The 26,798-nt window shown below is 40.1% G+C and overlaps 1 protein-coding gene across 1 annotated transcript in view; it reads right to left on the reverse strand.

The window, feature by feature from the left end:
• Positions 1-26,798, reverse strand: part of LOC150085660 (protein Skeletor, isoforms B/C-like) — a 356,943-nt gene that overhangs the window by 119,330 nt on the left and 210,815 nt on the right. Inside the window, exon 4 of the mRNA XM_090373427.1 lies at positions 13,130-13,310. Within this exon, the coding sequence (XP_090229553.1) occupies positions 13,130-13,310 (181 nt within the window). The remainder of the gene's footprint in view (positions 1-13,129; positions 13,311-26,798) is intronic.

Consider the following 26,798-nt stretch of genomic DNA (forward strand, 5'->3'; position numbering starts at 1 on the left):
ACCAATTTTAATAACTGCTAAACTTCCAGATTTACAATGGAGACTATCTTTCCCTTTATTTTCTTACCTTCTTCCCCACCTTTGCCATTCTCTTGGTCACAATCCTAATAATTTTTCACAGTCTTTTTTCACACACATGTAAAATACAGTTTCACTATTAAATTTGAAATAAAAAAATTTCATTTTGCGTGGAATGTGTGAAATGAAATGTTAAATATATATATATATATATATATTTGACATTAAATTATATTTTCTTTGTGCGTGTGTGTGGGGGGGAAACTAATTTTTATTTTAGCAATGTCTTTCGGTAAGATGCCAAAGAAATATATTGTAGTATTTGTGATTACATGTACCCAAGGTTTTCTACGTATTGTAGAAATCTGGAAAAGGTAATATATTTACTTCATGTATCTTATTTTGTACATATGTTTTTTTTTTTTTTTTTTTTGTTTCAAGTTATGGGAAACATCATATAACCATGCGTTTATAAACAAATAAGCATAAGGACAATATGCAATACATAGAAAGACATGCAAAAAGAGATGTTGTATTTCTAAGTGAAGATGATAGTGTCATAAATGCTGAATGTTTATCTGCATCATTTATCTTGGAAATTCTACTCCTGAAACATGCTGGTCATGCAGGCATATTGTTCAGAAAGGTGTCTTCAAATAGAGTGAAATAGTAAAAAATATAGATGTGTAAGGGGGAAAACCAGCAGGCAATTTTGGTGATATCAGACAGGCAAAGTGGGTATAATTTCTTTGAAAAGTGAGCCATTTTTAATATCACAGATAACAGTAATTAAAGAGATTCCAAACTATAAAAGCAATGGCATCTTAGCGATTTCCGGGTAAATCACGATTTCATCATTTGCATGTTGTTGTTGTTATTTTGGTTTTTAGGAGCATTAGCAACTAAGGCCATATTGCTCCGGGTATATGCGATGGTCATTCCCTGACCTTTCCACATCTTCCGTATTTGGTGGTCATGGGCTCGCACCCCGGTCTAATCAAGAAGCGTGTGCTACACACTGCTGCTCCTGCCCACCTGGCTATGGAGGCACCCATCATCATTTGCATAACCTGTGGCATGTGCTCCAAGGTTGTCCCTAGTGGATAATCATAGCTCACCTGGCGATTCTTTTCTTTGTCACCATTGTATAGAGTATACCAATCTAAAGTTAAAATTTGGTGCACTGCTAGAAGAATTTGAGTCACTGAAAAAGCGGGTGCTTGCCCTAGAAAATAATGTAATTGGGAGCTTGTCAGGGACTCACGGCTCTAGTAACCTACCAAGCAATGCACTCCCGATTTGGGACCCAGAGCAGAATAACCAAACTTCTCCGGTTCAGGAGGATTTAGTTCTATTAGGAGACTTCATTGTCAGGGAAATATTTTTTGTAATAAGGATAGGTGGACAAGAACCAGGGTATGTCTGCCAAGAGCAACAATTAATGATGTCACCAACATATTGTCAGATTTTAAGGGGGTAAAGAGAATATTATCATTCACATGGAGACTAATGATATTAAGCACACACGATTTGTTAGACAAATATAGGACAATTATAAAGAAATGCCGTGAGTTAGGTCAGAATATTTATGTGCCTGCAATTCTGCCCAGGCATGATAGGAGGGATTATATGCTCAGATCCTTGTGAATCAACTCAAGAGGACTCTGCAAGGCTTTTTTTTGGTGGGAGGGGGGGTTATCAGCTTGGCCGGCAGTTGTAGCTAGAAGGAATCTGTTTTGTAGAGATTGTGTGTGTGTGTGTGTGTGTGTGTGTGTGTGTGTGTGCGCGTGTGTGTGTGTGTTATGGGGGTTTAACGGCGCATAAGCTGCTGTGGCTATAATGCACATATTCACATGAAAATTCTAAAACAAAATTTAAGTGTAGCTAAAAACATAATATAGGCATAACAACTTGGTTGTGTTTACAGAGATATTTTAGAATTTATCATATAGTCCAATTATTTTCAAATAAGAGAAAAACTCGTTGATGTTTGCATCATCTCCAATAATATGTTGTAATGTCATTGGTTCTCGTAGATTTCTCAGGGAACACAGGCCAGATGTTCTGTCCTGTTGATAGTGAGGGCAGTCAATCAGAATATGTTTGACTGTTAAATTTTCTGAACAGTATGGACATTGAGGAGGATCTTCGCCTTGGAGCAGATGGAGGTGGGTCAGATATGTATGTCCAATAAGTGCCCGTGCAAGAACCACTTCTTCTCTTCGCACTGTTTTGGTGCTAGAGTGCCAATGCTTTGGATCATGTTTCAACTGGTAGAGTTTATTATTGGTTTGGGTGTGCCATAGCTCTTTCCACTTCACGAAACATGCTGTTTGTATGATGTGACAGTAGTCAGAAGCTGGAACCGAAATGGAGGTTAAATCAAAAGTTGATGGATTTTTAGCAGTTTCATCAGCAAGTTCGTTACCCTTTATCCCCGAATATGCTGGGATCCAGCAAAAGGTCACTGATTGATGACATTCTTCAATTTGTAACAGAAGTCTTCCGATTTGATTTAACACAGGGTGAGCCTTGTAGGAGGAGTTTTGCATTGCGGTTATTGAGCTGAGAGAGTGTGTATACAACATATTTTATAGATGGGTAGAGATTCAGGTTGTTTTATTGCATTGCTAATTTTATTGCATGAAGTTCTGTGGAGAAGCTGCTATACTCAGGTGGAAGGGCAGCCGAAATGATAGTAGAGAGAAATACTGCCGCTGCTCCAATGGCTGAATGTGATTTGGAGCCATCAGTATATATGGGCAAAAAATCAGCGTATTTCTGAATACGGCTTGCATGGAGTTGTTTCACATTGAGTGTTGGTAGACGATTCTTTCCCCACTTGTGAAGATAAGTATCAAAATATAACTGAGGAGGGGGAATCCATGGCGGTTGGGAGTAATTCATTAAATGTTGCCTGTTGAAAATTTGAACATTCCAACTCTGCATTAATTCAATAAGGCATAAGCCTGCCGGTCTTATTTTACTGGGTTTATTTCTATAGAGGTTTTGTTGTGGTAGATTAAAGAGGTATGGCTGAATAGGATGATGACAGCAATTTTGTATTCGGGCTGCATACTTTAAGAAGCAGCAGCATTTTTCTGCGGAGGTAAAGGGGGAGGCTCATCAGCTTCGATGTACAAACTATGAGTAGGAGATGTCCTGAAAGCACCAAGTTCAATCCGCAATGCGCTATGCTGTATAGGATCCAGCCATCGTAGTGTACTCTTACGGGCGGAATCATAAAGTGGAGCACCATAATCCAATCGGGGTCTGATCAATGCTCTATATAAGAGCAACAAAGATGTACGGTCTGCTCCCCAAGACAAGGCAGATAAAGCTCTTAGTATGTTCAGCTTCTTGAGGCAGGATATATGCACAGATTTAATGTGCTCAAGGAAATTTAGTTTCCTGTCAAGGATTAATCCCAAAAATCTGATGTTGTTAGTCACTGGAACAGTAAAGTTTTGCATCTGAAGTTCAGGATCTGTATGCAATTTCCATTGATTACAAAAGTGGATTGCAACAGTTTTCTGCTGTGATAGACGACAGCCATTTAACTCTGCCCACCTTTGGACTTTATTCAAAGATATTTGCAGCTGCCGTTCAATGGATCTCATATTCTGAGAATGGTAAGAAATAGAGAGATCATCGGCGTAAAGATAGGCCTCAACAGTATTTGGAAGTTCTTTTGTGATGGAATCAATTCTAAGGGCAAAAAAGGTTGCACTCAGTACAGATCCTTGTGGCACTCCTTCTTCCTGTAAAAATGTCATAGAAAGCGAGTTGTAGTATCGTACTTGGAACGAACGAGTCCGGAGAAAGTTCCTGATGAATATAGGAAGGTTGCCTCGTAGACCTAGAGCATGGAGGTCACTGAGAATGCCACGACGCCAGGTAGTATAAAATGCCTTCTCTATGTCTATGGAAACCATAAGATGTTCATTTTTTAAAAGGCATTACGAATTGCAAACTCAGCTTTGATCATGAGATCTAAGGAGGACCTGTTCTTTCGAAAGCCATGCTGATTATTGCTAATTAGTTGTGTTTCGATGATCCAAACAAGACGATTATGGATCATTTTTTCAAGTAATTTACCTAGGCAACTGGATAGAGAAATAGGTCTATAACTGTTAGGACTGGTAGGATCTTTACCAGGTTTCAAAAAGGCAAGAACTGTGGCATGATGCCAAGAGCTGGGATAAATGTTTTCCATAAAATCCGGTTATAGTAGACCAGCAGTATTTGTAAATTTCTGTCACCAAGGTTTTGTAACATAATGTAAGATATTCCATCTGGCCCAGCGGCACTGCTGCGTGTTGTTTTAATGACATGTAGAAGTTCATGATATTGAAGAGGCTGGTTATACAGAAAAAAAAAAAAAAACTGAGGTTCAAAAGTTGATGGCTCATTGTTCAGCCTTGGTCTTTTATTTTCTGAAAAACCAGAGAATAAGTTGATGCCGCTGAAACTTGACATAGCAAATGCTTTGGGCAAAGGTTTTGCCCAAAGCATTTGCTATGTCGTCGGCAGCAGAGAGTTCCTGCCCATTCCATGAAAGAATTGGTGAAGGGGTGGTTGGAAATTTTCCAGAAATCTGCCTGATTTTCTTCCATATTAACCTGGAGTTAGTGTTTCTGTTTATGGTAGATGCAAACCGAATCCAAGAATTTTTCTTGGCTTCTCTTTGAATGCGACGTGCTTTTGCTCTTAGTTTCTTGTAATTGATAAGATTAGCTGTGGTTGGGGATCTACGAAATAAATTCCACGCTTTATTTTTTAACTTCTTAGCTATTGTGCATCCTTGATTCCACCAATAGTTAAGGTGCCATCGGGATTGGGGATTCGACAACGGAATTGAACATTTAGCTGCAGATAGTAGGTGTGAAGTGATATAATCTGTGGCTTCATCTATCAACTGTTTTCGTATATATTGCCCATCCAGGGTGACAACTGATTGAAATTTGACCCAGTTGGCTTGAGAGAACTTCCATTTCCTGCAGGGTATGGCTAATGGTGGTTGCGCAGTGAGCAGATCACAAATAATCAGAAAATGGTCACTGCCCATGGGATCGTCCATAACAGACCATTCTATGATTGGAAATAGAATTGGGGAACATATTGATAAATCGATTGCAGAGGCTTGTCCAGTTGGTAGTTGTATGTGAGTAAGGTTAAGAACAGTAAGGTTTTGCTTATCCAGAAAGGTTTCAACTAAGCGGCCATGTATATCTAATTTTGTCGATCCCTATAAGGGGTTGTGGCCATTGAAATCATCCAAGAGACAGACGGGGTACTAATTGCATTAGCAGGTTTTCAAGATCTTGGTAAGAGAAGGTATGACTTGGTGGGAGATAGACTGATACTAGTGTTAAAGCAATCTGGGTTATCAAACGTACGGCGACAACTTTAATTTCAGTTTGCAAAACAATTTGCTTGGTCGGGATCTTTGAACTGACCAAGATGGCCACGCCCCCACGGGCAGCATTTGAAGTGTTTTGATTGTGCCGATAGATGGCATATTTCTTTATTTCTTTATGTTGGTGGAAATTTGAGGAGTTAGATAGGTTTCCTGTAGACAGAAACCACTGGAGAGTAGCGGTTAATTAAGACTTGAATATCATTAAGGTTGCTATGAAATCCTCTACAATTCCATTGTAGAATATAAGGCATTACTGATGTTTAGTAGAAGAAGCTGCTTCTGACTGTTTTTTAATGTGACTGTCTTATGACGTTCAGGCTTTGGTTTGTCTTTTTTTGAGAATAATGGTCGACCAGTGTCCATTTCTTCTTCCGCATATATTTCTAAGATCGGTTCTTCTTGTCTGGATGAGTCAATTGTATCCATAGACGTTTCTTGGATATTCTTTTTTCAATTTGTGTTACGATTATTCGATATAGAAGAAATCACTGGGGGAGGAGAAGGAGATGTAGCTGGTACTGTAAATGCAGTATTACTTGCCTGTTTCAACTATTTCGGGATATTGGACTGTTGCTGAGAGAGAACAGTCCAAGCCCAGTCAGAGATTGAGGTGTTTGAAGGGACTGTAACATCAGTTTGGGTGGCCGCTGATTGATATTTTTGTGCAATATTGGCGTACGTACGTTTATTCGTATTGGGAGTAAGTAATTTCTGTGCTTCTTGAAAGCTTACTTTATTTTCTATCTTATATTTAACGATTTGCTTTTCAGTTTTCCATCTGTTACTTGTCCTTGAGTAAGCAGGATGGTTTCCTTTACAGTTGGGGCAAGTCATTTCTTTTGCCAAGCAGTCACTTTGGGCGTGGTCAGCAGACCCACAATTAGGACAAACCTGGTTTCCTCTGCACGCCGTTTGAGAGTGGCCATACTTCTGGCACTTAAAACATCTCAATGGGTTAGGAATATATGGTCTAATGCGGCAGAGTAGGTAGCCTGCTTTTATCGATGGTGGTAGATTTGGCGTGTTAAAAGTTAGAATAATATTCCTTGTAGGTGTGAGTATATTTTCTCTTTTCACCATAATTCTTTTCACAGCAATGACATTTTGATCTTGAAGCTCTTGTGTTATCTCCTCCTCCGTGACATTCAATAGATCCCAGCTGGATATAACACCCTTAGATGTATTTAGGGTAGCATGGGGAGAAACTTTTTCTGGAATTCCAGCAAAGCTTGTAAGTTTTAGCAGTTTCTCTGAATGTCTACAGTTCACTGTTTCCAATAGAAGGTCGCCTGATTGTATCTCTTGACTGTCTTCTGGATAAGGAACGGAGAGAGCTTACTAAGAGGCTGATCTGCAAGAGAGTGCATTATAAGAAATGCAGGATAAATTGTCGCTGAGGAAGTGGTTTTCAACCTTTTGGGTTGCGATGTGTTATGGTCAGTGTCTAACTCTGGCCAAGAGCTTGTCGGCTCTAGAGGCGGAAACGTATTTTGGTCCATGCTTGCTTCTTTTGGCCCTTGGCAGATTAGCTTTTCTGCCAAGATTTCCGGCCCCGCCACGGGGAGGCAGGAGCAGTGCCCGGTGTGACTAAGCGTAAAGTAGTAAGTGTTAGTAAAAGAAATATGAAAAATAAAGAAAGGTAGCTTTCCTTTCTTGCTCTGTACAAGTACTTTTGTAACAGTAGCTGATATTAAATAAATAAATTTCTTAAGGGCAGGAAGTTAATATAACTCTAAATCGCTTTTGGATAATCGCACTTTAAGCACAGAGAAAACGCTCGATCACAATCGCTTGGCACCCGGGGCCTGTAGAGATGGGATACATTTAAACAAAGGTGGTGCAGGAGATTTTGCCAGTTTCTTTACGGTTCAGGGAAACTGCTAGTTTGGGGGGGGGGGGACAAGGATAATATAGCTACGCATTTATCTGATAATATTGGTCAAAGTAATGCTTGCACATACCTCAGTTCTTGTTTGTTACCACAACAGATCATATTAGCAAGACGTTCTGAGGGCAGAAATGTTTCAAATGAACAGGTAGCTAAAGCCAGGGAATCAAGCTTAAATAACTTCAAGGGGTGTCAAGGCAAAGGAATGGGTTTATACTTTCAGGAAAGGAAATTACACCAACTTAAGGTGGTGCATGGCCTCTATTAACTAGGTAGATATCTCACAGAGAGCAAATACAATTGAATTATGGTACACCTTTAAAACATTAATCACATAAGCTTTGAATGCGTATATACCATTAAAAAAATATACTCCATGAGGAAGATTCCAAGTTGAATGAATAATGAAGTTGCCATTTTACTTAAGCAGAAAAAGACAGCATCAAAAAATAATAGTGCAATAAAATCTACTGAAGCCTATAACAGTTACAAATTATAAATAGTGCCACAGAAAAGGTTAGGCTGGCAAAGGCAGATTATGAGAAATCCCTAGCAAAGAGTGGGGGTAAGGAATTCTTTACATATATTGCTGTTGTTGCTATTGGGTTTAACAACACAAGGGCTGCTGTGGTCAAATTGTGTCTGTTGATAGTTTATGTAGAGGCAACATATTGTTATAGATGTTAAATTATATCCTCTACAGGCCAATACATTTTAAATATGTTAAAAGTTTGTCTATATTTGCTTCATTTCCTATAAAATGAGATAGATCATGTGAGGTATTCAACATGGAAAGTGAAACTGAAAGGTGGTTAATCAGATGGTTGAATGTAAGGGATAATCAACCAGAAAATGACAGACTAAGTTTTCCTTGACACTGTGGTTGATTTTCTCCCAATAATAGGAATAGGTGAGTATGATGAGTGTGTTCAATTGAGCCTTGCCAATACCACTTCCTCTCATCTGTTTCGTTGGAAGCCAGAGAGCCACAGTTAGTTAGTTAGTTAGTTATTTGATTTTTAGGAGCATTAGCAACTAAGGCCATATTGCTCCGGGATATGCGGTGGTCATTCCCTGACCTTTCCGCATCCTCTGTATTTGGTGGTGACGGGCTCAAACCCCGGTCTAATCAAGAAGCGTGTGCTATGCACTGCTGCTCCTTCCCACCTGGCTACGGAGGCGAGAGCCACAGCTTTGGTTCTTGTTTTATCTGGTAAGGTTTATTGTTGGTGTTACATTTCCAGATCTGTAACTATTTATTGTAGCATGCTTTGCATATCACAGGCTTATAGTCAGTGTATGGAACCTGAGAATGTTGTGAGAGAGGCGGCTGAGGATGTTTAGTGGCAAAGTCAGCACTTTCATTTTCCGAAATGCCAGAATGGCCAGAGATCTAGCAAAAACTGATTGACTGATCTGACACACTGCAAGAGAATAGCTGGGAGTGAATATGTTTTAATGTAGGATGAGAGGAAGAGAAATTCTTTCTTATAGCGGAGACAGCACTGAGGGAGTCAGTGTAAATTATAGCAGATGACATGGAAAGCTCTATAATCTTACTAAGTGCTAACTTTATGGTGTATAATTTAGCAGTGAAGATGCTGCAGGCTAATGGTAGTGAGGTTGTAACTGTAAGTGAAGGAAAAACTGTTGCAGCACCTACCGTAGTTGCAGTTTTTGATCTGTCAGTGTAGATTTTACAGGCATGTGAGTTTAGAGTAGAGTGAGCCGAGTGCAACTGCCTGATATTGCAGGGTGGTATATTATTCTTTCCCCATTGAAGAAGATGTACATCATAAGAGGCAGAAACATACATCCAAGGAGGAACAGGTGCACTTGTGTCCTGAAAAATATCATTTAAGTTGATATCCCAACTCTGGAGAAGCTCTCTAATCCTGAGTGAGGCTGGCTGATTCTCATTTGGCTTACTCTCATAGAAATATATAAATGCAAAGACAAACCAGATCAGACCCTAATGTAATGGATGTGGGATAGTATTAGATACCCCAGCTGATATTGCAGATGAATTCAACAGTTACTGTGCATCAATATTTACAGAAGAAAAACCCTTTATGTCAATGAGAAATTATGGGAGTGAAGTTGAAAAATATGTAATTAATGATATTGAAATGTCACATGATTATTTAATGAAAAAACTTTCGAGCCTACAGGCAAGTGAGGCTCCTGGGGTTGTGGCATTTACCCTACAATTTTAAGGGAGGCAGCAAGTGATTGCATTGAATCAATGCGGCTAATTATGACTCAGGAGAGATTCCGCTGGATAGGAAAAGTGCCAATGTATCGCCAATACATAATGGTGGTTCTAATAGTGTAATGAGAAATTACCAACTGGACATAGTGGCATAGTGTTTTGTGGAAGGCACCACCAGTGGTGCCTTCCACAAAATACTATGCCAGGGTACTTTGTGAAGAATTACATAATCTCTGTAAAAGTCAGAAAAAGTGTAGTGTCTGGTTTGTGACAGAGTAGTGCTATGTTCTGTTGTTCTGTCTCTGGCTGCTTGGCCACAGGGCTCCTAGGGGAACCCCATATTGCCCGCTACCACCGCTGGGAGGTGAGCCAGATTGCCCATTATACTCTGGCTGGCCTCTGCCAGGGTTGCCTGAGCTTCCTAATGGAGACCAAGTAAAAAAAAAAAAAAAAAAAAAAAAGGGAGAGCAAGAGGAATGAATTTGAGTGGATTGACAGGGGAGAATTAATCCACCCTAGTTTAGGCGGAGTAAGGGAAACCGTGAGGGTTTAAAAGTCACAGGGAACAAGTGCCCCTGTGTAATTGCCATTGGCATAGTACTTGAAGATCCTGCACTGTGGTGAGTGCCAGCAATCCCGCACCTAGATCAGTGCCAGCAGTATATCCTACCCATTTTGGGTTTGCAATAACTTTTAAATCCCACACTCTGAGGAGTGCCAGCATCACTCACCTTGGATGGTGCCTGCAATAAATCCTACTCTATTCGGGTTAGTAGTCCTTTCTGTGTTGTTCTGGGGGGGGGGAAATGGAGAGTTATCCCACACCAGTCTGGGTTAGTTCTTGGGCTCTGAGTTCTGCAATCTTAGCTCGCCTGTTTCCTGCACGTAGGTGATTAATGCCTTCTATGTATCTTCCTCGAGTAGCAGAGTGAATTCTTGATTGTGAGGGTTCCTCTATATTGTGGTGAGGAATTTAAGCCTAATGTTGTCGTAGCTGGGGCACTCATACATGAGGTGCTCCCAGGATTCCTCTTTTTCGCAGTGGCAATGTGGATCATTCTTGATTCCCATGGCCATCAGATTTTGTTGGAAGGATCCATGCCTGGTGATGATAAAGGCCACATGGAGACCAGGCGAAAACCAGGGTGGAGGTTCTGGGTGAGTTGTTCTTATAGATGGAAGGAATCGTTTTGTGATGTCTCCCTTTGTTGTGGTGTCCCAGTCATGTTGCCATATCTCTTGTAGACACTGGGTTATCTGTTTTCTTTCCTGCCCAGGGCCGTTTGTGAAGTTGAAGGTTAAGCAGTTGGGGTTGGAACTCCCTTAAGTGATAGAAGTGGTTTAAAAGAGGACTTTTCTAAGTATAGTAGCTGGCATCCATTTATTACCTGCAGAGCAGGGGTGCTGATAGTGTGGCACGCCCTGCAAACTGAAAGGAGAATGAACCTCTGGATTGAATTCAGCTTATGTTTGCTTCTTGCTAGGATGGTTTGTCGGTGCCAGATGGAGGCACCATAACACACAATTGGGTGAGCTACTGCAACAAGATCTAGGAAAATTTGGTTGACAGAATGAGAAATGGCAGCTGAAGGCTAACATTGACAAATGCAAGAGTAGCAGTAATCCCAGAGTAACTTATCAACTCTGTGGCACTATACTCAGGATAGTGGAGAATGAAAAAGACCTGGGGTAATTGTGCAGTCAGATATGAAATTCTCTGAACAGTGCAGACATGCTGCCAGGGCAGCTCATGAGGTTTTGTCCATGATATACAGAAATTCTGCTAGTGGAGATAAGTATAAGGTATATCCCTTTGTATAAGGCCAAGATTAGGCTGCTTCTTGAGTACTGAATGCAGATCTGCAGGCCTCACTTTAGGAAGGATGTAGATCTGCTGAAACGGGTGCAGAGAAGGGCAAATGAATTGTAGAAGGGTGCTCTTACACCTAGAAAAGCTTCAGTTCTGCAAATTGTAGCATCTCGAGATCAGGGACTGGTGGATTTGTTTGTTTGGAGTTTTTGGCGCATTAGCAGCTACGGCTATAATGCGCCATGACTAGGTAATATTTAAAATTTTTTTTTTTTTTTTTTTTTTTAATTCTCGGTGACCTAATTAGTAAGGCCACCATGTCCAGATATATAATAACAAAGATATAAAAAATAAATCAATAAAAACGTAACAATAGTATAAATTAAATACAATTAAAAACTTTTATTAATTTAAAATAGCTAAAAACAGCAGACACGTTGTCATTGTCAGATAAAATCTGACTGAGTGTATACGGCTCAGTCAGATGATTAAAAGCGGTAAGACGGATATTGCTAAAAACTGGACAGTCAATTAAAAGGTGTCTAATCGTTAAAATTGTGCCACAGGACACACACATAGGAGGGTCATCAGCCCTCAGCAAAAACGAATGAGTTAAATGACTATGTCCTATGCGGGTCCGGGCAAGAACAACTTCCTCCTTACGATTCCTGCGCAGACTAGACTGCCACGGTTCAATTACAGGCTTTATACGATATAATTTATTTGCAGTCTGTCTATTCCACAAATCCTGCCATTGGGAATGTATCTTTTGATGTACTATTTGCCTGTAGTCTGTATAGGGGACTAACAGGCAGCGGTTATTATTGGGAATTGCTGATTTGGCTGCGGCGTCAGCCAAATCATTTCCCCTAATCCCAATGTGGCTGGGAATCCAGCAGAAGCGGATGTCATATTCGCGTTCATGGAGAACGTGAATCTTCTGCTGAATGCTAGACAGAACTGGGTGAGGATTATATCTCACAGATATTAAAGCCTGTAACATGCTAAGAGAGTCAGAATATAAAATGAACCGTTGGTATTGGTATTTACTAATATGATCCAAGGCTAACTCTACAGCGTGCAGCTCTGCAGTAAATATGCTGCATTCAGAGGGAATCTGCTCTGATATAGTGCTGTCTGTAAAGACAGCAGCAGATCCCACATATGATTCCGACTTCGAACCGTCTGTGTAGACTGGCGCGAAGTCAGAATAGGGGACTGGTGGAGGGATCTGATTAAAGAGTTTAAAACCTTGACTGGATTGAGCAAGCTGAATGTTAATGGCATTCTTCCACGTGCTGAGACTACACACACATGACGGGACATAAATTCAAGTTGTGGAAGGATGGTTGCAGGATAGACGTGTGGAAGTTTGCCATCAGCTAGTGGGTGGTTGATTGTTGGAACATGCTTCGATTTGTTATTGTGGCAATGAATGGTTTGAATAAATTCAAGGAAAAACTATGCAGATTCTTAGAGGGTATGGATGCGTGAAGTGTGCAAATTTTTTTTGGCTGATGCTATATTAGCTTGCTATCTTATATCATTTGCAATTACTAGTACTACTACTACAACCATATAAGAGGGACATGAAAAAACTAAGAGCAGACTGTGTATCCAGTTACCATCTGCAAAGTATCACTTTTGTTTTTGTACATAATGTTTTGATTTTTCATTTTTGTGTGTATGATAAAAGGAATACCTGTATTATGCAAATATATAAACTACAGTGATGCTACAAAGAATCTCTACTGTGAATATTTTTTATAGAAAACATACCTCAGCTTTTAATGTTAACAAATCTGCAGGTGCATTCAGATTTTTAGGAATCATAACATTACCAAAATTCTGAGTGTAAGTAATGCAATATAAAGCAAACCAATCAATGTCATGTATAGTTAGTTCTTCAGGAAGTCTAAGGACAACATCCTTGCCTTGATAACCTTTTAGTTTCTGTAAGCTGGAAAAAAAGATTTAAATTATCTTAGTGTGGCATTCTACCAAAACAGAAGTGTAATATTTCTGTTTGTTAAAATAAATATAAAATATTGATTTTAACAAACATGTACAAATTATCTGAACAGTAAAGGATGAGGCATCATACTTTATTATTGAAAGCATGAAGTAATTACTTATAAACCATTATTTCATTTGTTTAATATCATAAGATTCAAGAAGAGATGTGAAAAAAAAATGTTGTGTTTTTTAAGAAAAGTGTAATCATTTCATTTGTTGGGTTCTGCTATTAAGTAAACTGGTAGTCTAATAAATATTGTACCTACTCTAATAGCAATGATTAAATTGAATTTGAACAGTTTCTTACCACTTGAAAGTATTGCTGTTAACTATAACAAGTTTTCATTATATGAAACTACTGTTACCATAAAACTTAAAAAATAATAAATAATTGAAAATTCGAAAAAAAAAAAATAAAATAAAGAAATAGTGTCTAGTCAACACAGGAAGTGATTTTATTTTTTAATTTTACTGAATTTCTTTACTTATTCATAATGGTGGCAGTAGTCTTAACAAGCAAAATGCAAAATGTATAGTTAACTAGCAAGACTTTCATGTGGTAAAAAAAAAAAAAGAGTGATTAATTTCAATAAAAATTGAAAACATTTGTTCATCATGAACTCATTCTTCAAGAGAAAGTCCCAATGAAAATGAAGGAAGAGCCCTCTTGGAAATATAGTAATGAAATTGACTTCATACTGACAAACAATAAATTGATATTCACTGAGTACTCAGTCTTGAACCATTTTAATGTTGGAAGCAACCATTGGTTAATGAGAGCAAAAATCAAAATTGACTGCAAGAAAGAATGAAAGAAATTGGTAAAGTCAACTATTGAGGAATTGTCAAAACTTTGAACTAGAACTGCCCAATTGTTTTTGTGTCCTGCAAGACCTCCCTGACACAGATATTCAACTAATAATCACAAAGTCATTGAAACTATTGTAAACACTGCCTGTGCCCTTGTACCTAATTAAAACAAGAAAAACCATCAGAATATCAAAAGAAATAATTGCCATGATGAAAACGCAACAAGAAATAAAGCAAAGTGGTAACATAAGAAACAAGGTAGAATATGCAGAAAGGGCATAAAAGAAGAAATGCACAAGTTCAACATTGATCTCATCAGAAGAACACTAGAAGAAAATCAAGGGATAAAGAAAGCAAAACGAAAAATGGTTACACACAAGGGACAAACATTCACTTTGAAGCTTGAGGATAGCATAACAACAAAAACCAAAACAAGAGGAAGAATTTATTGAAATCTTTATAAGGATAACAACTGGATTTGACATCAGATGCAGAAGCTGTACCAGAAATTTTGGTAGTAGAAGATGCTATAAAATCAATGAAAATGGTAGAGCAAGATCTGGTAAAGTCTGTTGAAATGTTGAAAGCTGGAGGTCAGCTGATATGTAAAACACTAGCCAAACTATTTTCAAAATGCCTTCTACTTAACAAAGTACCTGTAGCATACAAAAATGCAGAAGCCATTCTAATGCACAAAAAAAAAAAAAAAAAAATGACAAGGCAGATTTAAAACTACTGACTAATAAGCCTATTGCCAGTTGTCTGCAAGGTTTTTACAAAGATACTTTCAAGAAGAATAGGCATGTTATATTACTGAAAATGCAAGAAATTTTCAGCACATAACATCCCATTTCTTTACATGCAATGAACAGTTTCTGAATTCCATCTTTGTATATGAGAGACATACAGAGCCAGCCACAAACTTTGCGAGGCCCTGTACAAGGTGAGACAAACAGTCTAGGAAGTTCAGACAAAAAGATGGGGGGGATTAATCAATGTGTCAAATTTCCATACTTATTACATATTTATTTCATGTAGGAAGGATATAAGAAAATAACGTGATATTATGATCATTATTTAATATACTGATAAATAATAAACAATTGACTAGAAATATCATGTGCATTTTCATTACAAAAATAAAGAAAGAAAAACAATCAGTAATGACCCAAACAAACAATTATCCAAAAATATCAATAAATTAGTTTTTTCTACCCGAGATAAACAGTACCTTATATTTCATTCATAAGCGTGTTTAAAGTAGTGGCTTTTCTAACAGTTAAAAAAAAGTAAGGAAGATTGCGATAAAAGTCCATTATGTGTCATAATTTCTGTCATAATTACACACTGATTACCGTGATTATGAGTCATTTTTAACCAATAATCTTCAACTTTGGAAAATAGTAATGTCAAATGGTAGAATTTAAATTATACAGTCTTCATTAGGTTATGCCATGCCATTACAAATGTCAAATATTTCTTTCAAACTGTTTTAATTATGGGCGTAGAAAAAATATTATATGCAACTCAAGTAAAAAGTGTTTTATTAACTCATACGAATTTGTGAAATAATACACCACTTTTTACTCTTGTTGCATAAATAACTACAGGGTTATCAAAAATTATTGAAGTGTGCCACTTCATAGAAATATGACATGTGCCACTAACTTGATATAAATCCATTATCAATTCAGAATTATAGTCATAAAAATGACTGATAATCGTTACAGAAATAAATAAAAGAACCCTTCTAAATATACTCAGTAACCAAAATTGTAAACGATGTAACGTATGGCCAAAGTTGAATGATAAAATTAATTTTTGACATTACTTTGATATATGCTGTCATTTTCGGAAAGCAGTTTGGATCAACTTTACGAAAACAGAATATAATTTTAATAACATTGTGGATAATTTGTTGTCACATGACTATCATTCATTTATGATCACCCTGTATTTATTTATCACATATTACTGCACAAAAAAAGGAAATAAATAAAACCACATATACATTTTCTTGGTCCTTTTTGCCACAAAATCACTCACTATATCATCGCAATTTTTCATTTTGTATTCTATGGGAAAAATATGTAATATTTTTTTTTTTGCAACCACTGCTTTGTGTTTTTAAGTAATTATTTATGTGGTTTTTTAAAACTGGATCAAATTTGGAAATCAGTTCCATAAGGCCAAAGAAATATCCATTACTGGGGTTGACAAGTTTGTCACTTGTTCCTCTTAATACTAAATTGTGCTTTGTGAAGTAGATAATTCCTCCAATAATTCTGGCAAATACTTGACGTAATTCTTCCGTCTTTTCTTTTATAAGTTCTTCACTTTTTGCATCTAGTGATGTTCCCTTAATTAAATTTAGTTCCCTTTCAATTAAAGTATTCAAATGGTTTGGTTTGGGGTTTATTGGCGCATCAGCAACTGAGGCTATAATGCGCCAAATACCGGTCATATATAAAAAGTGAAAATATTCAGTGACCTAAGTAGTTAGGCCACCATGTCGAGATATAAAAGAAGTAAAAGTACAAAACATATGAACAAAGGAATGCCAAATGAATTTTAAATTCGATTAAAAAGGTTTACTGATTTTAAAAAGTTAAAAACAGCAGACACATTGTCATTGTCGGATAAAATCTGACTGAGTGTATAAGGCTCGGCCAGAGGACTAAAAGCGGTAAAATAAAAATCACGTTCGTGTCTAAAACGTGGACACTCGGTGTCCACGTTTTAGACACGAACTAGGTGTCTAAAATAGGTGTCACAATTCTCACACATAGGACAGTCATCTGCCCTCAGCAAAAAAGCATGTGTAAGATGACTGTGTCCTATGCGGAGCCGAGCTAAAACAACTTCCTCTCTGCGATTCCTGCGCAGACTAGACTGCCAATGTTGGATTACAGGCTTTATCTGATAGAGCTTGTTTGTGACTTGCTCATGCCAGGATTGTTGCCATTGGGACAGTAATTTATCGTGTATTAACTGCCTGTAGTCTGTATAGGGGACTAACAGGCAATAACTGTTGTGGGGTTCAGGTGACCTGGCCGCAGCATCTGCCAGTTCATTTCCCACTATCCCAATGTGGCTTGGAATCCAGCAGAAACGAATGTCAAATGAACACTCAAACAAAGAATGCAACGTCTGCTGAATCCGGGTCACAAATGGATGAGGATTATACCTCATACCCGATAAAGCCTGCAGTGTACTTAGAGAATCAGTGTACACCATACACTTTTGATACCTAGGGGTTTTAATGTGGTCCAAGGCTAACTCTATAGCATACAACTCAGCTGTATATATGCTGCATTGTTGGGGAATCTTTCCAGATATAGAAAGACCTGGAAAGATAGCAGCAGATCCAACAGACAACTCCGACTTCGAGCCATCAGTGAAGACAGGCAGGAAGTCGGAGTATTCGGCCCGGTGGGCAGCATAGAGTTGGTGGTAGATAGAAGATGGAGTTATGGACTTACCCCAATTTTTAAGGGAGAAGTCGCACGATGGTAGGCGAGCATGCCAGGGTGGAAGTGGTTGCCTTGGTGACTGGGCAACATTGTCTACCATGATGTTGAGCTCTCTGAGCAGCTCTCGGACACGGATACCAAAAGGCCGATTGGCAGTCTGACGAGTGTTATATAGGTTTTCCCATCGTGGCTTGAAAACGGATGTCCACGTAGGGTTGTCTGGCAGGGATTTTAATTTAAGCGTATATTTTAAAGACAATTGCTTTCGTCGAAATGACAGTGGCGGTTCAGTTGCTTCAACATATAAACTCTGGACAGGGGATGTTCTAAATGCTCCAGTAGCGATACGAATGGCTTGGTGGTGAACTGGGTCCAGCCACCTAAGTACACTGTTTCTAGCTGATGCACACACTTGGGACCCATAGTCTAGTTTAGATCGGACAAGTGCACGGTAGAGGCTGAGTAAAGTGGAGCGGTCTGCTCCCCATTTATTTGAGGAAATAGAGCGTAGAAGATTCAACCCTCTTGTGCACTTTGTCCGCAGTTGACGAATATAAGGTAAAAATGTCAACTTCTTGTCGAAAATGAGCCCCAAGAATTTTGTCTCGGGTGCTACTGGAATGATGTCTTGTCCGAGTTTTAGTTCTGGTTCAGGGTGAAGGTTCCGTTTGCGACAAAAGTGTACACAGACTGTCTTCTGTGGCGAGAACCTAAACCCATTAGTCACTGCCCAAGAGTTGACGTGGTCTGTGGCATGCTGCAATTGCCTTTCAATGACCCTCATATTGCATGATTGCAAAAAGATGCTAAAGTCATCTACAAAGAGGGACTGTTTACGGTTGGAGGAAGTTGTTCAGTTATAGAGTTAACTTTGATTGCAAAAAGCGTAACGCTTAAAACTGATCCTTGTGGAACTCCCTCTTCTTGGCAGAATGGCCGGGAGAGGGTAGATCCTACACGAACTTGGAAAGACCGGTCTGTAAGAAAGTTTTTGATAAAGTGGGCAACATGTCCTCTAAGACCAAAGTTATGTATGTCTTTTAGAATTCCATATCTCCAAGCCGTGTCGTACGCTTTTTCCATATCAAAGAAAACCGACACCTGGTGCTCACGTTTCAGGAAAGCATCACGTATAGATGTTTCCAAGCGGATTAAATGGTCAAGTGTTGACCTGTTCCTTCGGAAGCCACACTGTATCCTGGAAAGGAGGTCGTTAAATTCTAAATACCACAAAAGACGAGCATTGACCATTCTTTCCAGGATCTTGCACAAGCAGCTCGTCAGAGCGATAGGACGGTAATTTTTTGGTATTTTTGGATCCTTTCCTAGTTTCGGAAAGGGAAGGACGATTGCCATATGCCATGAGTCCGGAAATGTCTCTTCAATATAGATTCTATTATAGAGACAAAGCAAACGATCCATGGATTCCGATGAAAGGTGTTTGATCATCTCATAATGGATGTTGTCTGGCCCAACAGCACTCGCCTTGGATAGTGAAAGTGCTGCTTTCAGCTCCCATTGTGTAAAGGGCTTATTGTATTCCTCGCAATTGTTAGAGGAGAGCTTCAGGTGATGTTTCTCTGCTCTTTGTTTGACTGCGAGTAATTCTGGGGGGTAGGATGTTTCTGAAGATACTTCAGCAAATGTCTCCCCGAGAGTATTTACAATTGCAGTTAGATCTGCAATTGTACATCCATTATGTTCCAGGATCGATGAAGGGTGCGAGTTGTATTTACCCTTCATTTTCCGAACTTTGTCCCAGATGACTTTGGGATTGGCGGCCCGGGTAAGGGAGGATGAAAATTTGATCCAACATTCCTTTTGGCTCTGACGTCTAATGTACCGTGCTTTGGCATGTGCACGTTTGAAGGCTATTAAATTACCTGTGGTGGGGTAACGACAAAATATTCCCCATGCTTTGTTTTGAGCCTTCCTAGCCTGCTGTGCATTCTCCATTCCACCATGGTTTTGGAAAACGTGGAAACCGGGATGATGTCCTTGAAATTGCAACTGCTGCTGCCTGGACTATACTTTCTGTGATGTGTTTTACTGCCTCATTAATTGGCTCCTGGCCAACCATAGTGGTATTAAACGTTGCCAGATGTCGAAAGGCATTCCAGTCAGTCTGATCAAGCTTCCACCGCGGTAAACTAAATGGAAGACAAGGTCTACCACTAGTTAGGATGATTATCACGGGGAAGTGATTGCTTCCATATGGGTTCTCCTCCACCTCCCAAGCAAGTGAAGGAAGGAGAGAAGGGGAGCAGATAGAAAGATCAATGGCAGAGAAAGTACGGGTAGGCATGTGGAAGAAGGTGTTTATTCCCACATTTAGGAGGGAGAGAGAGAGATCATTGTCATTGAGCATATGCTCTATGACTCGTCCCCTTCCATTGATGTCAGCACTACCCCACAGAGTGTTATGTCCATTGAAATCCCCAAGAATTAAACAAGGGGAAGGCAATTGCATGATAAGATCATCAAGGTCTTTCGGGGGGGGGATGTCAATCCCAGGTGGCAAATAAACAGAGCAGACAGTTAATAAGAACCCCACTGTAAGGCGAATTGCTACAGCTTCTATGCTAGTTGTAAGCTGCAAAGGCTGAAATGGGATCTGGTTGCCGACGAGGATTGAGACTCCTCCGTGGGCAGGACCATCCACAATTCTATCCTTACGAATGATGGTAATGTTATGCATGGTGGGGTCATCATTTGCCTTTAAATAAGTCTCCTGTATGCAAAAGCAAACTGGTTTGTGCTTTTGCAGGAGTGCCTTGATGTCGTCAGTATTTTGCCGGAATCCACGACAATTCCACTGTAGGAATTTAGCCATTATTTGGACTTGGTGGGTCCATCAGGCGGCTTCCGAGGTGCTGAGGGCTTAATTTTGTCAGTCTTGGATTTATCTTTCCTGGGAAGTATGGACGCTGTCCTGTGTCCATTTCTTCCTCAGCGAAGAGTTCCAAAACTGACTCATCATGTACCTCCTTCTGCTCGACATCCATGTTTTCCTGGGTACTAGGTGGTACTTCCCCTTTCTTATTCTTTTCTTTTGCTACTTGTGGAGCATTAGGAGGTACCGATATAGGAGTGGCAGCTGATTGGTCTTTCTGTGCAGGTTTTTGGGAGCTTAAAAGAGAACGTGCGATGGGTGTAAAGGATTCTTTTGGAGGGATGGACATGTCCATCTGAGTTCCAATGGAGCATCTCCCTGCTACCTTCTGGGCATAGGTAGGTTTGTTGATGTTGAGAGGTTTAACCGCTTTCCTTGCTTCCTGGTACGATATGTTTAGCTCTGCCTTCAGCCGTTGAATTTCTTTTTCTTCTTTCCACCTCTGGCATGCTCGTGAGTAGGCTGGATGTTCTCCCTCACAATTAATGCAGGTGGGTTTTGCGGCTGAACATGCTGTTGTTTCGTGGTCCTTTGCACCACATCGAGCGCATGCAAGGACTCCACGGCAGGCCATTTGAGAATGTCCATATTTCTGGCATTTAAAACACCGTAAAGGATTTGGAACATATGGACGTACTGGACAGTTGATGAAGCCAGCTTTAATCTCATCAGGAGGTTTGGGCGAGTTAAAAGTCAGGATAATGCTCCTGGTTTTAACAAGTTTCCCATCCCTACGCGCACTAATTCTTTTCACGGCAATAACTCCCTGTGGTTTCAATTCTAAGCAGATTTCCTCCTCGGTTACGTCGAGAAGGTCCCATTCCGAAATGACACCTCTCGATGAATTGAGTGTTCTATGTGGTGTCACTGTTATGGGTACTCCTCCGATTGATGTTGCACGGAGTAGCTGCTCAGACTGCCTGTCAGTTTTGGTTTCAATTAAGAGGTCTTCAGAACGGAGCCTCTTAACTGATTTGGGTGACCCTGCTAACCCATCTAACCCTTTCTGTATGAAGAAGGGCGACATTTTGCCAATCGGTTTTTCAGTGGTGGAATGAATAATTAAAAATTTTGGAACAGGCCCTGATGATATTTCTGTTCGCTGCCTCTTTGTAGCAATACTGCTATCAGTATCGTTTTCTATAGTTTCAGATAGGGACGGGGTTGGGGTCCCTGAAGGAATATGTTTATCAGGATTCATGAAGTTTTTTAAATTGTTCAGTGCCCGGGCTCCCCACCCACCACGGAGCCCAAAGGGACGCCCACTACCCGGCATGCAATAAATGCGCGAGTGGGACGCCAGGGCTACCCAGACACTATACCCGCACCGCCGCCAGCCCGAATCCTGTCCTCGGACCGTGAGGGTAGGGGCATGGCATTGACACGGCTGACCCTCGCAGGCGAGCCTACTAGCCGATTGATCCTAGCCGGGCCTTCCAGGACCTCCCATCTTGTTGAAGCAGGGGCCAAAGTGGTGTATTGAAGCTGGGCCCCTCAACCACCAGGATCCCCCTTTCCGAATTTCCACGGGTCGCAGCGCACGGCAAACATGCCGGATTCCATTGATGTAAGCCTGGAACCTGGGCTGTGGGCGTTGGATCCCAGTGATGCTAGTCTGGAAGTCCAGCAGCGTCACTGGGAGGTCCCCTCACCACATAAAGGTGCCCACGTCGAGGGGAAAGTATTCAAACATTTGCAATGAACTGGTGACCATTCATGTTCTGGAATTATTGGATTTAGGTGAGACCAATCATTAAATCTTTTGCTACAAAAAGCGAATAGGAAAAGAGTTTACAGACAAAACGCCATATGAAGTCTGAACTTTATGAGTATATTAACCACCGTCGTTGTTGAATTTCACCATTCTGCTTTGTATAATAGTACTTGGTAAAGCATCTTCCATTGCTATTTTGTGGAAAATTATCAATTTAATTTGAACTGGTCCTTTTTTTAATTATTAATGTTCTCATCTGGTCGGATATTATATATTTTGGCCAATTTGCTGGATCTTCAATAGCAAAATTTTCATTGACACCAACACAGGATTGGGCTTCAGAAGCTTCATTTTTGCCTTATGCTTCATTGTGTTCTTTTATTTATTGATCTCCTATTTCTTCTCCCGTGTGTTCTTTTATTTCTTCTTCTCTCATGTGTTCTTTTATTTCTTGACCTCCTATTTCTTCTCCCATGTGTTCTTTTATTTCTTCTTCTCTCATGTGTTCTTTTATTTCTTGACCTCCTATTTCTTCTTCACTGGCGCAATATGGCCTAAGTAGCCCTTGCGCCAGAAATAACCATACCAATACCAATCTTCTTCACTAGAAACTGCTACAATTGGTGTCGTTGGCATAGTCTTGACACTGAGCTTTTCATCATTGCTCGATATTTCCAAATTTGATACAGTAACAAATTTCAATATTGCATTTTGCAATTTAGATGCTTCTTGTTTCTTTGCCAATTTTTTTCTTTTTTCAGATCCACTAGGATATTTACGATTCTGGTCTCTATCTCGCTTGCCCATTTTACTGTAAATGCAAAAAACATTTTTTAAATTTTCATATAACATATACAATAATGTTATCTCGCTTGCCCATTTAACTGTAAATGCAAAAAACTTTTCTTCATATAACATATGCAATAATATTAAATCTTGTCCAAATGCGTTTTCGATCATCACGCTCGTGGTATAGTCGTTCACAGATTAAATAATTTATTAAACATAAACATAAAATAACACTTAAACTTACCAAATTATGACAATCTATATATGGAATATATGTGGAACGAGGCAACCATCAGAAGAGGAGCCACACTGGTACAAGAGAAAATTTAAATAAGCACTATGAATAAATAACGAAAGACAGGTATTTAGTAAACCAAGTGCAAAACTTAAGCCACTTTGGAGGAGTCGCTTAAAACACAAAATATTCTTCAAAAGACACCATCAGCTGAGCTGACATATGACAAGTATAGACCAATCAGGGCATTGGCCATGTATCAGTAAGCACCAATTACCACAAAGCCAACATATCGACTAATCAGAGACAGCCACATCAAACAAGAATAACTCTTTCATTTCTTGTTGATTTTGTGCAAAACCATATAATTTATACTAATTACTTCATTAACCATTTTGTATTATACGAGCGCGCAGGGCCTTGGGTAATTTTCCTGGTTGCCCATGCCTCAGGCCGGTTCTGGAGACCTATGGCTTCCCAAAATGTTTCCACAAAGCTATTTCAAAAGCCTGCATACTTTTAGTTCTAATCTATTGTGGCATTTTCCAAAGTTTTCATCCCACAGAAGCTCTCTGATTTGAGCTCCACCCAAAGATTCCCCCTCTCAATTTCACAGCAATGCTATCACTTAAATAATTAAGAAATTTCCCATTTAAGTAAGGAAATCCTCTCAAATTGATCCTACCTATCACTTTGACAAGACTCTTCATCAGAGCAACTAATGGAACATTTAGTTATGAACATCTCTATTCCACCATTCATTCCTAGCTCATGTTGCTTCTTTTAGGCCAGTTATGTCTGATATAATGGTCTGTGGTAGAACAGCTGTATCACTGACTAGACAACTATTTTGTGACCCTCCTTGCATGCCCATATACATACCAATGACTGAGATTACCAAAGGTATTCTATTAATGAGAACTGTATTGAATTTCTTTGAGTAATGTCTTCATAAACAATAGAGTCCAACCAGAAAAAACGTAACTAAGTTTAATAGCGCTAAAAATAATAATTGAGATAAGTAATTAATTAGAAGCTTTCGAGATTAGATATCTCTTCATCAGCTATGGAAATACAAAAAAAACAAAAAACATTACAAATGGAATGTGTTGAGTGTGGTCATGTTGGACAAAAGGGGAGTATGCACGAGGATGTGTACGTAATGCTAAAACATTTACTGGGCAGGACTAGGTGATTGTTATTGTTGTGAATTCAGGATGCGCATGAGTGGAGAATCAGCGTTTGTCACATAGCAACACTAGAGCCTCCACGTAGCAACACTAGAGCCTCCATGACTCAAGCCACAGTCATTGATGGTAAAGGCGTGATTGATCAACAACCTCGGTGTCACATCTGGGAGTGAGGTCATGTTGCATTGACCAATAGTGCTCTGCAACTGCAGAGTCAGCTGATTGAATGGCCCTTTCGTATTCTGAGATGGTTTGGTTTGGTTTTTTGGTTTTATTGGCGCATCAGCTACTAAGGCTATAATGCGCCAAGACCAGTATTCTGAGAGGCGGTCCTGGTGCCTTCTGACAGTTTCCCCCACATAGCAGCTGCAACAGTTGTGGCAGGTGATGCGGTATATCGTGTCACTGTGTAAAAGAGGGGGATGGGTGTCTTCACCCTCGAGAAAAGAGATTGCAATCCTCTACTGGGAAATTGCAGGCACTTTATCCGGTACCTACATAAGATCTTAGAAATGTGACCTGAAGTGCCCAGGTAATACAGGGTGTAGGTGGCAGAGATTGTCTCGTCACTATGGGGGAGGGCGGCCTTGGACATTCCAAAAGCTCACGGGCTTGTAGATCACACTGTCCAAGACACAGGTAGGACGGCCCCAGTTGGTGAGGTTGGCTTTCATTTTAGAAACTTCGTTATGTCTGATGTCTGAGCTCGAATGAGTCCAGCCCCAAGAAAGTAATGTGTATGTAGTACTGAATAGGTGGCAGGGCATGCACTGACCTGTAGTTGGTAAATTGGCCAGCACACATGGGCTTTCGGTAGACCGAAGTTTCCAGATGTGAGCCTACGCATTGCACCAGAACATCCAGGAAGGAAAGGGTGTTGTTTGACTCTAATTCTATTGTGCACTGGATGAAGGGAGATAGGGAGTTGAGATATTGTAATAGTTGTGTCTCTGAACCTCGGGGGATAAGAGTGAAGACGTTGTCGACATATCGACACCAAAGGGTGACGGGGACCAGCAGGTTGAGGAATATGTGTTCCTCCATCGCAATATTCATAACGACTGAACTGGCTGGGGCACCCACAGCCGTGCCATGGATTTGCCAGAAAAGGGAGTCAGCAAATGTAACCATGCTGCCGGACAAGCACAAGTTAAGGGCAGTACAAATATCCTCTGTGGACAGTGAGGTTCTGTCTGGTAAGCTGGTGTCACTATTCAAAAGGTGTCTGGGAAATACGATGGATTGCTGCACAGGTACAGATGTAAATAAAGAGACAGCGTCAAAGGAGGCCATGATCTTGTCTTCAGGGATGATGAGGTCTTTGATAAGACCCAAGAATTCTTCACTGTTCGAAACAGTATAACTGGTATTTCCTACTAGGAGTGTTAGTAGTCGGGTGACATATTTTGACAGTTCGTATGTTAGAGAATTGCAGCAAGAGACAATTAGTCTTAAAGGAATGCCTGGAGCTTGTGCATCTTCAGTAGGCCATAGAATTGGGGGAGCTAGCAGCCCGTGACATGTAGTTGACAACATGTGTGGACTTCAATAAAATCTTGCCAGACTTGAACCAATCATTATCTAACTTACTGACCCTAGATTCCAATCATTCCAAGATTTTGATGGGAGGATCCTGCACTGGTTCATAGATGTTGGGATCGAGTAGAAGGGAGAGAGCCTTGCGTAGATATTCAGGCTGATCCATCACAAATGTATGGCACCCTTTGTCAGCAGGTAGAATGATGATGGTGCTGTAGTATTGAATTAAGGACCGCATGCTGGCGATGGTTGAGATTAGAGGCAATGGGGCAGACAAGTTGAAGAATTGAAGCGAATTTCATTCACAGTTTCCTCAGATCAGAGATGCCTCCACCCCCATTGCAAGCTGTGTGATAGGAGGTCTATGCAGTAGAATGCCAACTTCATACCGAAGGTGAGGTGTTCGGTCTGCTCACTAGATAAGTCTTTGCTGCTGAGGTTTAAGACAAAGTGAGAACTGTTCTCTAAGGGACTCTTGAGTGCTAGATGTGTGGGCCTCTCGGAGTAAGCCCTCGAACCTATGCTGCTGGTGCAAGCGGTAAACCCTCAGACTTGTGAATGGCCTTTGAACATAAAGTAGGTTGGAAAAGGTTAATGAAGAAACCAAACCTCTGAGTTCTTCAATAAGTCTGGACTTGCTGAACGGTGGCTCTCTGCAGCTCTAGGTGTAAATAGCCAATCCATATTCACAAGGTTCGAAGGCCAAAGTTGAAGCAGACACACTTCATATGGACATGATTGAAGATTCCATGTAACAGAAGCCTTTAGGGATGATACGATGTGACTTGC

This window comes from Mastigoproctus giganteus, chromosome 5 (assembly GCF_048544385.1).
Source record: "Mastigoproctus giganteus isolate SK-2022 chromosome 5, ASM4854438v1, whole genome shotgun sequence".
In the NCBI taxonomy this organism is placed as follows: Eukaryota; Metazoa; Arthropoda; class Arachnida; order Uropygi; family Thelyphonidae; genus Mastigoproctus; species Mastigoproctus giganteus.